This window comes from Apaloderma vittatum, unplaced genomic scaffold (assembly GCF_000703405.1).
Source record: "Apaloderma vittatum isolate BGI_N311 unplaced genomic scaffold, ASM70340v1 scaffold32574, whole genome shotgun sequence".
Classification (NCBI taxonomy): domain Eukaryota; kingdom Metazoa; phylum Chordata; class Aves; order Trogoniformes; family Trogonidae; genus Apaloderma; species Apaloderma vittatum.
In genome coordinates, this window is record NW_009711569.1 from 5,253 (window position 1) to 19,127 (window position 13,875).

General features: G+C 41.9%; 1 protein-coding gene across 1 annotated transcript in view; it reads right to left on the reverse strand.

The window, feature by feature from the left end:
- DOK5 (docking protein 5) overlaps window positions 1–13,875 on the reverse strand; it is a gene marked incomplete at its 5' end in the record, with an annotated part of 20,473 nt that overhangs the window by 1,321 nt on the left and 5,277 nt on the right. The window contains 6 exons of the mRNA XM_009867682.1: window positions 1,388–1,508; window positions 1,713–1,775; window positions 6,578–6,713; window positions 8,009–8,198; window positions 8,944–9,063; window positions 9,164–9,278. Coding sequence (XP_009865984.1) covers window positions 1,388–1,508; window positions 1,713–1,775; window positions 6,578–6,713; window positions 8,009–8,198; window positions 8,944–9,063; window positions 9,164–9,278 — 745 coding nt within the window. The remainder of the gene's footprint in view (window positions 1–1,387; window positions 1,509–1,712; window positions 1,776–6,577; window positions 6,714–8,008; window positions 8,199–8,943; window positions 9,064–9,163; window positions 9,279–13,875) is intronic.

A 13,875-nucleotide genomic window follows, 5' to 3' on the forward strand; every position in this document is an offset into this window, starting at 1 on the left:
AAGAAACTCAAAGTTTTTCAAACCAGGATGTTTTCTGAATGCTTGATGTTGGCAAATGGTATCTCCATGTTAGTACTAGAAAGTCCTGCCAGCTGTTCAGGTTTTCTGCTAAACACAGTTTTACCTGTGGGTTTCGAGTTTTTTTGCAGCAGGATGAGGCTGCCCCTTGGTGCAGCACACACCAGCCCTGACCTTCAGGGATGACAGAGAAACAACCTGTATTCTCATGGCCAAGCTGAGCTTCACTTCCTAATGGCCCTATTGTAAAGGAAAACTGCTTCACCAACACCTTCCTCATCCAAATGTTTAATCAAGCCCAGCCTTTACGTTGTGAAAATAAAGTTATGGCAGGTATTGGCTTCTTCCATTTAAGACTCCAGGCTGCTGCACTTCTATGAAGTGTTTAGTTTGTTTTCTGCTGGCTTTTCTGAGTAATGCCCTGATCCTGACTTCACCAACTTCTGTACAAACACTAACTCAGCTAACCCATGCATCTTAAGAGTGGAGGAGTGTGTTTTGAAATTCCAGTGGGGTGTCGTTTGTTGGTGTGGGGTGTTTTAATTCTAAAAGCGCACGGGACTAGAAGATGCTGACACAGAACCAGCTCCTCAGAGGTACTGAGCACCTGCAGCTCCTGCTCCAGAGGTGCCTCTGGGCACCAAGCAACAACGGCACATGTCAGTGCTGCAGTTTGCACTATTGCGAGAGACTGAGCTTCGGGTCTGAAGTCCAGGGGCAGGGATGGCTGAGGCCAGAGCTGCTGCAAAGTCACTCTCAGCCAGAGCAGGGGCTCCCACACGCCCTGCTCTGTAACCACCAGATGTCCCTTGGTGACCACAGAGGGACAACGGGGTGCAGGAATCTCCCGGGAGTGATTCCCAGCCACACTGCAATGCACAGTGACAGCATTCCAGTGTTCAAGCAACATTCTTCTATAACTAGTGATCGTGGCTTTTCTCTAATTCCGCAGTTTTAGTGGATGCGGTTGTTTTGGCTGCATGTTAGCAAGTACACAAAAGGAGTAATAAAGACTGCATCACTGGTAGTATGAGGCAGCTGTTCAAAGGAGAGGGGGGACTCAAGTGGTTGTTAGTCTGGCAAAAATCAGGTGCCATTAAAACAGTAGCAGAAAGTATTGGGCAACCTTGGTAACTGGTCATCCTGTAAAATGGTCAGGAAACTTGTCAAGGATCGCACCTCAACAGGAAGTAAGAAGAGCATCTCCTGATGACGATCCCTCTGCCAAGTTGTCCACCTCAAGGCAAGATGTGCCCTTCTCTCCATCAGCCAGCAGAGGCAACTGGCTTAGACTGAATGTCAGCCTTCAGTGAGATGGGGGCAGATACTGGATCAATTCAACAGTGTCACAATCAGATTTATGCCTCACCTTGCAGACCATAGAGCTGGCCGGTGCTGTGCTGTCGCGTGATGTGCTGCCAGTAGGCACTGCGGGGCAAGGGCACCATGGTGCTGAGGGACACGGCTCGCTCGCTCATCTTCATCTGAAGCTGCAAAGCAGTAAACTGATGTAAAGGAGACAGCCTGAGGATAGCACGAACATTGGCTGCAAGAACTTCTAGTGAAGCCCAGCCTCTCCCTCCCTCCATCTGCTCACCCTACATGAGCAGCAGCAACTAACTCAGGAGTTACTCTCCACAGGCACACACCACTCGGGTTAGAAGGTCACACTGCCGTTGCACACCAAAGCTCACCTTGGTGCTCCCCTGGTCCTGGGCTACCAGTGCTTCCCCTGAGGGGAGTTCTAATTCAAGCAGCTGAAACAGAAACCGGGGGTCAGCAGAAGGTAGAAGAGTGACAGTATGGTCCCCCTTTAGCAGCAAAGCCATCAGAGGCTCTTCCCAGAGCTACACAAGCGATGCCCAAAGCCAAATACAGACTCAGCAAATTGAGAACCTGACTGGACATGTTTCACATGAGAGAGGACTAGTTCTTTGTGTTAGTTTTCAAGCAGTTTCTATTCATCTCCCTTCTAATAGAGCTGAGGAACATGCCAGCTAGATCTCCTTCAGCGAGATTCCTTGAATGACGAGCACATCCAGGTACTCTGAGAAGAGATCATGTGGGCTGCAGAGCATTGCCGGAAGCCCCATCTCACAATTCCCTCTTCATACAGGACCTTCAGCTACATTTTGGGAAGTTGGACTAGATGATGGGGACTAGACTAGATGGACCTCCAGAGGTCCCTTCCAATCCCTACATTCTGTGATTTTCTGACACAGTCACAGCACCTTCTCATGTACAAGAAGTGACTGCTTTAAGGTGTAGGATATTTTTTCTCAGGAATTCAATAAGATGTATGTGCAAGATGATAAAACTATTTGGATTTCATCATAAGCTTCACAGTACAGCTAAAATTCTCCCAAAGGTGAGGAAAACATCAGCTCAAGCATACCAAGACTACACTTACCTAATTCATAAAGACAAGTCTGTATAAAAGTTTTACATTAAGTTACACAAAACCTGAGGTGGCAGAACCTTTCAAAACAATTGGCATAATTTGGAGCAAAATGAACAGGCAAAGCAAACATAGAAGAGAGTTGAGGGCTGGCTGTATTTGAAAAGACCCAGTTCCAAATCATTCAGAGGTGCCATCTACGTTCAGCTCCTCTCTGTACAGTGGACATGGGGCCTCTGATGTGAAAGTAAAACAAAACTAAACCCAGACTAACTCTTGCTCTTCGAACATCCACCTCCACATCAGCTGGATGTGAATCACGGCACCACGCAAGGTTCCACCTACACCATGTTTATTACAGCTCCTTCAGTGAAGCCCCGACACCCTTTGCAGTGTCACCACACGCACCACAGCACCATGGAAACAAACAATGGTGGATCTTTTACTGGGAATAAAAATCAGGAGAGCATTGTGAGGATGACATTTTCTGGCTGTAGATAACTTTTTTCAGTGGTTGCATTTATTGGTGAATCGGGCAGCAAGCTAAGGCAGTTTGAGCAATAGTTCAGCTGTCAGAAGGAATGCAAAAAACCAATAGACTATCTGGGGAGGAAAAAAAAAATAAGAGAGACATAGCTAGAGAAAGATTAGATAAAGGCACAGAAAAGGGCTAGAAGGGGTGGTACTCCTGAACTCAACCAGCAGGAGAAAAAATTAAAGATTCTACAGCTGGAGATGAGAATTAGTATGTTATGTCCTGAATACACAGCATTTCATCAAAACACCTCAGACTGCGAGCAAAGGTAGCTCTAATGACGATTGATTCCATTCTCACAATTAACTTGCTGTATCTCTGTGGCAACAGAAAAAGTAGGAGTAACCTGATAATGACCTAGCTTTATGCCACAGAAGCAGCCGGCACACTAAGCAGGTTGAAAACAGAATTAGGATGCTGCAACACACACATATAAGCGCAGGCTGGACGTGCAATTCCACATATCATTAACACAACAAATAATTTAACTGCAGGGCACCTAATCCATAGCCTCTCGCCCTCTTCTGCCCCAGGGAGGAGCAGAATGTTGAAACCTGACAGGAGCTCAGGATCCCCAGAGCAGTTCAAAAGCAGCTCCCAGCATATGTGGCAGTCATCAGCAGGCAGTGCTCAGAGCAGCTGGGGAGCCACTAGGCCACCACTTGTCACTCCTTGTCTCCCAGATGAGACCTACAGAGAGATACTGAGGAGTTGGCTGGGCTAACACACTAGGTGGGTGAAACACTGAGTGTGGTTCATTCCCAGAAGTCCTAGGGGGCCAGGAAGGAAAGATTAAGCATTTTGTTTCCTGGATCCCACCTTAACAAATTGCAAATTTGCATAAAAAAAAAAAATTAAAATACTGCTTTAAAAAAAAAAAAAAAAAGAACCTGCACACAAACATTCTCTCAAGTTAGCTGTGATTATGGCTCCAAAAGAAAAGGAAGATGTTTTTAAGATTTGTTAGGTTTGGTTTATTTCCTCAGGCTGGACAATCCAATTTTCAAAGATTTTGCAGAACAACTTGTACTAGGTAAACCTTCATCTTGAGATCCCCAAGTGGAGAAGACTGCAGTCACTGTGTTTATGAGGGAATTCTCTTCCCAGCGAAGCAAGTTTATGTCACCAATCAAAATCAAATAGAACAATAATTGCTTAAGAAACATTTGCTAAATTCATCACAGCAAAACTACAGAATGTCAAACTAAGAGAAACAGCTTTAGAAATCAAAGGGCACTAACATATCACTGCTGTTTTGACTACTATCCATCTAACACTAATACTCAATAATGTCCTCTTTAAAAATTTAGTGAGTGCCATTTCCACACTTAATTACGGATCTCTGGAAGTGGCCAGAGGTACCAGCAGGCTCCAGCCTGGACAGAGGCACTCGCACATCACATGGATCAAGTCTCAAGTGAGAGTGGAAGAAGAGTCAGAGAAGGCTGCGTGCAAACTGGCTGGTAATATCCTTCTACGAAGCACTAAATTTTAGTTGCCAAAACTGGGAAGTTCACTGTTATTACTTCATAGTGAGATGCCAGTTTGTAATGCCTCTTTTAGCGCAACCTGAACTGAGAGCAGGCATAAATGACAGCAGTCAAGTCACAGCACTGCTCCTGTCAGTTTTCATGGCAACCAAATACTCATGGAAATACAACTTGAATAGCTATTTTCTTTCTTGCAGAAGTGAAAGGAAAGAGACCGCTGGATAAGTTACCAAATGGCCAGAATAGCTTCATGGATTGCTAAGGAAAGCCAGCTCTTTCTTCTCTTTAAGAAAGAAAAGGGAGAGATGTCTGAATTCATTGCAAAGGAAAATAAATGAAATCCACTTGTGAAAGTGTCCCAGCTTCTGGTCTGCATATGCTCAAACCTCAGCAGAAACCAGCATTAACACAGTGTCAGGGTGAGGTTCCCAGCTGAGGGACCACTATCACATCAGCTTTCCACAAGCTTTTCAAGAGCCAGAGCCGGTTACAGTCACAAACTGCACCAACATACTGTCATATAAAGAGAGTGAATGCTGGGGAGGTGACAGACACATTAGAGCCCACATTCTCAACAGTACTTGGCAGCTTTATTTCACTCTATTAGTGTGGGACATTCAACTTTTCTATTTGCACAGGCTCCAGGAGCCCTCAAGGTCACTTAATACCATCTTCACTTCAGCCTTGGGTTATCACATCACTGCTGTTGTAGTAGTGGTCAGGATTACATGGACAAAGAGAAGACATTCAGTGTAGGCTTCATTTCTCACCACCGTATCTCCTACCTTCTCTTATTTACCCTTTCTGTAAATAATAGCTCAAGTTTCACTAATATGAAAATTCACATAAGGTACTTCTTGGAGATAGAAACAACATAAACAACTGAGCATGAACTCCTTGTTGAGGTGTTCAAAAGCAGAAGAAAAATACAAGGGAAATCAATCCATCTGAATAAAGATGTACTTTACAAATAATTTGTAATTAGCAAATTAATCAGTTCTACACTGATATAACAATCCTCTGCCTAAATTTTTAAAGCTGATTACCCTTGAACCCCAGAGAAACTACCACATCTGAGTATTTTAGAACCAAGCAACATTTCTATGACAAACTTGGGAAACTTGTACACAGGGGCATATGAACTCATCTGAAACAACTATATTCTGCTATTAAATTACAAGACTTTCTAGCCCACCAGTCGGCTACAACTGTTAGCTAGTCATACTTGTCTTGTTGCAGATTACACAAGCAATTACTACTGCCTGGAATAGAGATAGTGTTTATAGCCGTGTTCTTCCACAGTTCTCCATTCCAGAAAGCTTGTTATTTTCAGGATACTAAATTTGCTGCCAGGGTCACTCTGAGTCCTAGAGTGTAGCAACCAACTGTAATATGGGATAAACAGAATACTTCATTCTACAGGCTACATGACAAAACCAAAAATTATTAGAAGTTAGTAAGATCCTGAAACACATTACGTGCAAGTGCTGTAAAAATGCCTTCCTTTGACATAATGTTTTTGGAGATCCCACAGTATCTCTTCTCGATCTTTATATGTTAGCTTGCATCTTACACTTCTGTTTCCCACTAGTAATGTATCATAAAACAAGGTTTAGATACTAATGACACTTGTGGAAAACATATCCACTGAAAGATCAAACATCTAGTCCTCCCCCATAGTTTAATCCAAACCACATGAATCTTTCCAAATCATCCTTGGAGTGCAGACAGCAATTAGCAAATGGGAAACTGAGCAAGAGCCAGAACATTTTTGCAAGTAGGTTGATGAGAAACACTTGCAAACAAACTCACAATCCTGATTAATCAAAAGGAACCTAATGAGAACATGCACTGACAGTTTATCATCTTTGTATTAATTCACACTTATAGATAGCTTTGTACACACACACACACAAAAAAAAAATAAAAAAAAAATCGATGTTTCCTTGTTGATTTGATTCTCAAAAAGCAATGCCGGATATATATTTTACCCTAAATATTATAATGAAGCAGAATTTAATAAGAGCAATAATCACACTGCTTACTACCTGTGAGTCCAAACTTAAAGTTACATTGAAGAAACATATTTCTCATTGGTGCGCAGCGTGAAATAACAAGCATAACGAGCAGCCGTACCATTGAATTTTTCACACTCTGCAACAAACGCTCATGTTGTTCTGCTATGGCCAAAGCAGCCGAGTGAACCTTCTGATAGATTGCTTCCCCATCTCTGGTCTGAAAGATGAACAGTCCTTCTCCTGTGTCACACATCCTGCCACAGCAAGAACAGATGGGATGCAAGGGTGAGATTTGAGTTTACAGTTCACCATGAACAAGCAAAACTTTACCATGCTACTCTAAAAGTGCTATTGCGTAAGCATTAAGAAAACAAAGGTTGCTGAAATATGGCACAGTTGTTTTAAGTCTTTGCATATGGGTCTTAGCAGCCCTGATTCAATCTTACTATTTTAACCTGTATTTGTGCTGCTCTCGCCAAACAAGGACTCGGCTAAGTACTGCTGATCCATCGTAAGTGCTTAAGCTCTAGAGAGTTCATGCACAAGACCCAGATTTTTAACATTTAGAGGCTATCTAGAATCTGTGACAGGGAGAATTAACCTGCCTTCCCCTTTCAGACTTTTCACATTTCCTGTAATGAGTTTTGCAGTTTTGTGTTCCACTTGAAACAAAAAATGCATATCCTCAGTATCCCAGCTGCATTGCCCTATCACTGTTTTCCCCCTTCCAAGAAGACTAAATTCTGCAGTAATATGAAGGATGGATATTTAAATACTTCTTCCCTTTCCAGATAAGTTAATCATATGATCTGTTTCTCCTTTAGTACTGTAATTCTCTAATGTGCTCATCTAAAATTATGTGGATTTCATATTTTATTTCAATAAATAAGTGCTCCAACTTCAGCCAAAGACTTCAGCTCATTAAGGTTGAGCTGCGGGAAGCGATATAGAACAACATCTCTAAATCAAGGAATATCATTCAAATTTCTTATAAATCGATTTGTCAAGAAGATGAAAAACTGGAACATAATAAATGGAAAACAGGAATCCTTTTTCCACTACTTTAGCTTGCTTTAGGGAAACAATTGGCACTCACTGCTCTCAACCTCAAATTCCACTTCTCCTAGTACACAGCCCACAAGTATGCACTCAAAGGCTTATGCTGTGCAAATTCTGGAGTAGTGTTCATTCCTTCTTTCGTGATCTGACCTCCCAACATTCTGGCTCATACACAGGTTTATTTAAGAACAACCCTGTACAGTAACACACAGCGCTGCCAGCCTCCACCCTGTCATCCCCTGCAACACCTCAGCTCTCCAATCCCCATCCTCAGGCACTTTTGTTTGGCAACCACTTCCATTTGAGCTGCAACGTGGGATTAAGAGGTTTTTATTTGTTTTTATATTTTTTTCATTATTTTTCTAGCAGAGTGTACAGACTAGCCTCTGTCTGAAGATAAGCTCTCATGTCCTTCAACAACCTTCCAAAGTGCTCCAGAGCAACCAGCACCACCAAGGAAAGCAAAGCAATACAGCAAACACACACCTACCTCCCTGCTTCAAACGTGAACCAAGATGGGTCCCGCCCGTAGCGTCGGAGGGCACTTAATGGCCAAGAGACAAGTTTTACTCTGGGATTCTGGATGTCCCAAAGACAGATATTCTCAAATGTTATCTGCAAGGTACATTCCCCATGCACATCTAAATTAGGGGATGGCATCAAATACACATTGAATCTCTCTGGGAGAAAAACAAAAGGTTAGTCTAAAATCCCTGTCCATTAAATGTGCAAGCCATTAAAGGAATTTCCTATTTTCCCATCTCTAATACAAGATCTTATCTCCACTTAGAACAATTAATTCAAAACCAAAGACTCAATTCTTTCCAGTAACTCAACAAACTCCACATCCGGGGCAGTCCGAATGCTGCACTCAAAGCGCGTCAAACGTTTGTGTGTGCATTCAGACACTGAAGAGAACTGCACCATCTAATCTTGCTATTTGCAAACAGTTAATAAAATTGTGTGCATGAATAAATATGTTGCAATTGCATTTGTGCATGTAATTAGTTAATTTGCACAGGAAAGTGAGGTAGTCATGGGCTCAGGTTTTGCATGCAATTACTGTTATTTACTATTTGCTTTACAAAGCTGTCAAGATCCTCAATCGCAGACTGAAACTGTTGTACAGACATCATACAAGAAAACACAAAAAAAAGACAGTTCCCATCTCCAAGAGCAGTAATTTGTCCAAGAATTAAAAATGCTACTTCAAAATAGTTCTAGTTATCTTACTTATTATTTCCAGAAACATTTAAAAAAAAAAAAGTCAAAACCAACCCAGAGACAAACAACCCCCACAAAACAGGAAGGAGGGCTAGCAAAAACAATTTTGCTCCAATTTATTCTTGATATTCACACGCATAGTTCAAAAAACTTTAAAATAAGGCAGATCAAAATCTGAAAGGTCAACATTTCTGTACCTACCACTCTGCTCCCTCTCAACTCCAGATGCCAACAAGTCAGGCTCTCCAAGGCTAATGTCATTAATTCGCGTTCCAAGACACTCCATCTGCAGCACTTTGCACCATTCATCTGCCTCAAGTTCTGTATAAATGTCCAGAAAATCTGTGTGTGGGTATAATACATTTATAATTTCACAATTAATAATCTTATGTTTTATAATGTGCGTTACCATTTTACTCACCTGACTCACAAGCAAAGGTTTTTGATGTGTCATCATTAAAATAAATCCCAATAGCATGCTTCTTTGTGCTTTTTGGCATTCGTAATATATTCTTCACATTATTGAGCTCTGTGACCTGAAAAAACACGATTTGAAGTTTTATTTAGGAGCTTGAAAAGCTCCATTACAAACTGGAGAAGGAGAGAAAATAATTATATCATGTTGCAAAAAGGGCAAGGGAGACGGAGCACAAACATGCCCACAATCGCTCTTAAAGCAACGCAGCCTTGAAGCACCTCAGACATTCAACTTGAAGATCATGGATGATGAAGCAGCCACATCCTCCAGTTCTCTCTTGCCTGTACGTGAGTTTCAGTGCAACACCATCTGAACAGGATTTTAGCCAAAAGACAGGTAGGATCAAAGGTCACTCCAATTTAAAAAATATTTACGTGAAGGACATAGCAGAAGCAAAGAAAAAATACAAAGGATTCACCCATTTGGAGAAGCCAGTTGCAGTACAGCTCCCATCATGGAGGATGAAATTGTAAGAATGGTGAAAAGTTGCTCTCTAATTTTTTATGGGATGCTGACGATTTGTTAGAATGGTCTACTTAAATAAAATCACACTTTCAGTTATTAGAAAGCTTTTTAGCTTTAAAGATTCACAGAACTGTAAACACAGATTTCTGTTACTTAGTTGCCAAAAACTGTTTGGAAAAATAGCTGTCACACCAAAAAAATAAACTTGGATTTGTTACCTTGTAGACAGCTTTAGTAAATAAATACTACAGTTGCTTGACATTTCTAACATCCACTTTTCACCCTCACAACTGCAAGCAACACTTCTAAGTTCTTCATTATTTAAATTCCTTTAAATATAAAGCCTAACACCCAGACAGGAAATCAGGAAGTTATGTTTAAACATTCACTATTAGAAAATACTTCATTGATTCTTTTACATGGTAGGGAGTGAAGAGAAAGAGAGGCAGTTTAGCAGAAATGTTCTCAAATCCGTACAATCTAACCATTTTACTACTTTGGTGTCATTAGTTCTGTGGAATATTCTATCAAAGTGTGTCAGCTCTAAAAAAAAAAAATGCAGCAACTGTCCTATAGATAAGACTCAAGAAGTACAAAGAGTTATCAGTGGTGCAGGGTCCAGCAATAGAAACTGCTCCTCCAGAGCATCTTGGGTTCAATGACCCTCCATCCTAAGTCCCTTTCTTCTCGGAATCCATTTATTGCCCATTCCCTTCCAAGCAGGGCAGAACAGACAGCCAAAGTCACATTTTCAAGGAAGACCCCTGAGAAAGTAATTTTAATGTGAAGGGAAGGAATAAAGAGCAGCTAAGGAGCAACATCTCCCCAAAATAAAAATAAATAATAGATCCAATATCAAGAAAGTCACTCTACAAGTAGTAGCAGAAGGAAATAATGGAACGAGCATTCCATGGAGAACTCACCAAACCTTCTGCATAGCTGTCAAATTTAGGACTTGGGTTTTTATAGCCTCCAGGTTCAAGATTTTGAGAAGTGTCAAAACTGAAACTTCCTAATTGTGCTTAATTTTGCATGAGCATTTTTTACTCTTCCAGGAAATCCTGAGATGGAAGCACATCCCCCAGTGCTAACAAGACATCGACAAACTCATTGTTAAATATGACAGATTTGTCATAACCTATTCCCATCATGCTCAGCACATGACAGGTCAAGCACAAATTGCCAGCTGCCAAGTTGAACTCTCATATATTTTTCTCATATGCCAAGGAAGGATTCAAATGCAAGAGGATAAAAAGAGACAGATTTTTTCATTCAGGACAGCAACTACCTTGACATTAATACTGAGCACATTTTTATTTTCTGCAAGTGAATGTGCTAATGAAGTTTTGTAACTACGAGTATCAAAGTTAGCAGACGGAAAACGTAGCCATACAATTTAATAACGAATCAGTTATCTAGGAGTTGTCCTAATTGAAAGCTCTTTTCTTAAAAATCAGACATGTCACACTCCTACTGCTGGATATCCCAGTAACTGTCACTAGTGTGATGAAGGCTGAGGACACTGTGACAGGGCTCAGTGAGATCAGGGAAGGTTTATACTAGTGAGGGAACAATAAACTGCCTCTCCATGCTGGCTCAAGATTCAAAAGCACTCTCAGCAGTCAGGAGGCTCCAAAGTACCAACAGGTCAGCTGCTGCCCACGTTCCCCTCAGCCCCTGAGGGGCTGGGAGATCATCTGCATCTCAGCGAGGAGGCAAAAGCAACCTGACCATGGGGGAGGCTGCTGGCTCCTGCATGGGGCTGGGGAAGGGAAAACAACCAATCAGCCCAAAGAGGATCACTAAGGACCCTGTGTTCAGAGTTATGGACCTCCTGGCCAGATGAGAACAGATATCTGTAACTGCTGGAAACATGAGAAGTATAAGATTAAAGCATTTGCTTTGTTTGCCTACACTAGAGGAGAGACAGTTTTGATGACTGTTTCTTTCGCTATGGCTCCAACCTTGTACAGAGCATCCAACACCCAGTTCTGTACTATGAGAGACATCCTGCACTTTCAAGTATCCACACTCCAATCTCCAGCTCACTCCTACCCACCCAAAGGCTTTCACAGCTCTGCACACTGTTGCTTATGCACCACATCTACACTGCAGCACTAGGACTGCATCATCTCTGAACCCTACCAGGGGACTGAGATTTCTCCTGCCAGTATCTCAAATACCTGCAGTCTACCTCCAGCCTAGGGCTTCACATCAGAAGCAGCTGATCATTCCAACAAGATCTACCCAGCACACAGAGTAGGACAGAATCCACAGACACACCTTGCAACCAAGAATTTTCTTTCTTCACGTCTCCCAGTCAAGAAAAATTTTACCAGAAGTTATACAGCAGCTCCTCCTCCATCCTATAGCCCAGCACAGCAATCTCACTTCTCCTCCCCTCAAGTGAGGACAGCCACTCTTGCTACAGTCACTACAGTGGGCTGTCAGGAAATTCTGCAAAACTCAAGGTGTCCAGAAGTATGGTGGCTGGGTGACTTGACCTCATGACAGCATAACTCACAACTCCTACATTCTCCTTTAGAAAGAGCTAAATACAAAAAAAAAAAAAAAAAAAAAAAAAGCAAGCATCAGTATAATGGTATCATTGTTTTAGAACTGAGAATAGCAATATTTTTTTTTCTTCTTATCATACATTCCTCTCAAAAGCCAGTTAGTTACTGCAGTAAAGCACCTCATTGTAATCTCAAATGCAGAGTAATATATTCCAATAGAGATTTTACAAGAATCAGCTCAAGCTTGAAATCCCAAAGTTCATGCTTCTGAACAGAAAGATTTTTCATTTGAATATGCCTTCTCCTACATTTGACTTTTATTACTGTACTCTCTTCTAAGCACACTGTGTTATGAGGAAGACAATGCAGATTACCTAAGACATTACTTACCTCTTATCTATTGCTTTCACAGTATTCACAGTGGTCTATTTTGCTTTTCTGGAGTATCAACCAGCAGCGAATTCATCTTTCTAAGCAAAAACTCTCCGTAAGTCTATATAAGAGCAGAGGCTGAAGATAGAGAAGACACAAGTGTGCCACTGACCTGGGTGTTAGTGCAAAGCAACTCTGATGGATTTCTCCCTGGTGAGTGTACAGGGAAGGGAGGAATTAAAAAGAAGCACAGAGATGAACATGAAGAAATTAAATTATGAGGACTGGTTTTTTTCAATGTGTTTATAAAGCTCTATCCTAAGTCCCTTTCTCGTCACCCCACCTCCAAGTGCTACACGCTGGGAGAAGGGAGGAGGGACAAGACAGAGACCCAGTGGAAGTCCACACCCTGCAGCAGCGCGCACCAAGTCAGGCGCTTCCAGGAATCACCTTGTACCCTGTGTGAATGCAGACCGATAAAGCACAGCAGCCACGTGCAAAAAAATCACTCCAACACTCCCTGATTTACAGCCTGGTTAAATAAAATTACGGGCAATTTCACCCCTGAGGTGGTATCTTGAAGAAATGCTGAAGTCAATAGTATTGTGTCATTAATTTCACTGATTGTCAAATCCTTTGTAACTCATGTTTTAGCTCTGAACTGGTAAAAAGAAGGGTACTTATATTTGGAAAAATGCTAGCTACAACATTTGGCAGCTTCTGGGTTATTTTGTGCTGCACTAAATGCTTGAGAGCTCTTGTATAACTACATTTCATAGAGCACGGTCTGAAAATTTTCACATCCATCTGAAGGCTTCCTGATGGCATTTGCTTCTGTTGAGCTGCACAAGCTGACACCAGAGCATCTCCCTTTGAAGTGTGATAGCCAGGTAGGCCCCATTTCTGACCTCTGACCCAGGTCCAAATGTCTGCAGCAATATGCACATACTCTAGTCTCTTCCCAAGATAGTTTCAGATTAAGTTTTGATTCAGTACCAGACCTAGTAGACACAGGGACATTAACAGATGGACAAAATGTGGCACTCCGGGACTCCTTCTGAAGTCAGTGGCACAAGTGACAACATATAGAAGAGTCATTTGAATTCAGTCCAGCTCCTGCAAGCCTTCAGTCCTGGACACAACCTTGCGGCACCATGTCTGGAAAAATACACCCAATGGGCAGGTGTCCTCTCTCCCCTTTAGGGGCTGAACTGCTCAAGTTGCCCTCACCTTTCAGAGGTACTCCAGCAGGGTAATAGCCACTGCTGGCAAGATATAGCTTTAGCCAAGAAGCTATTCCTG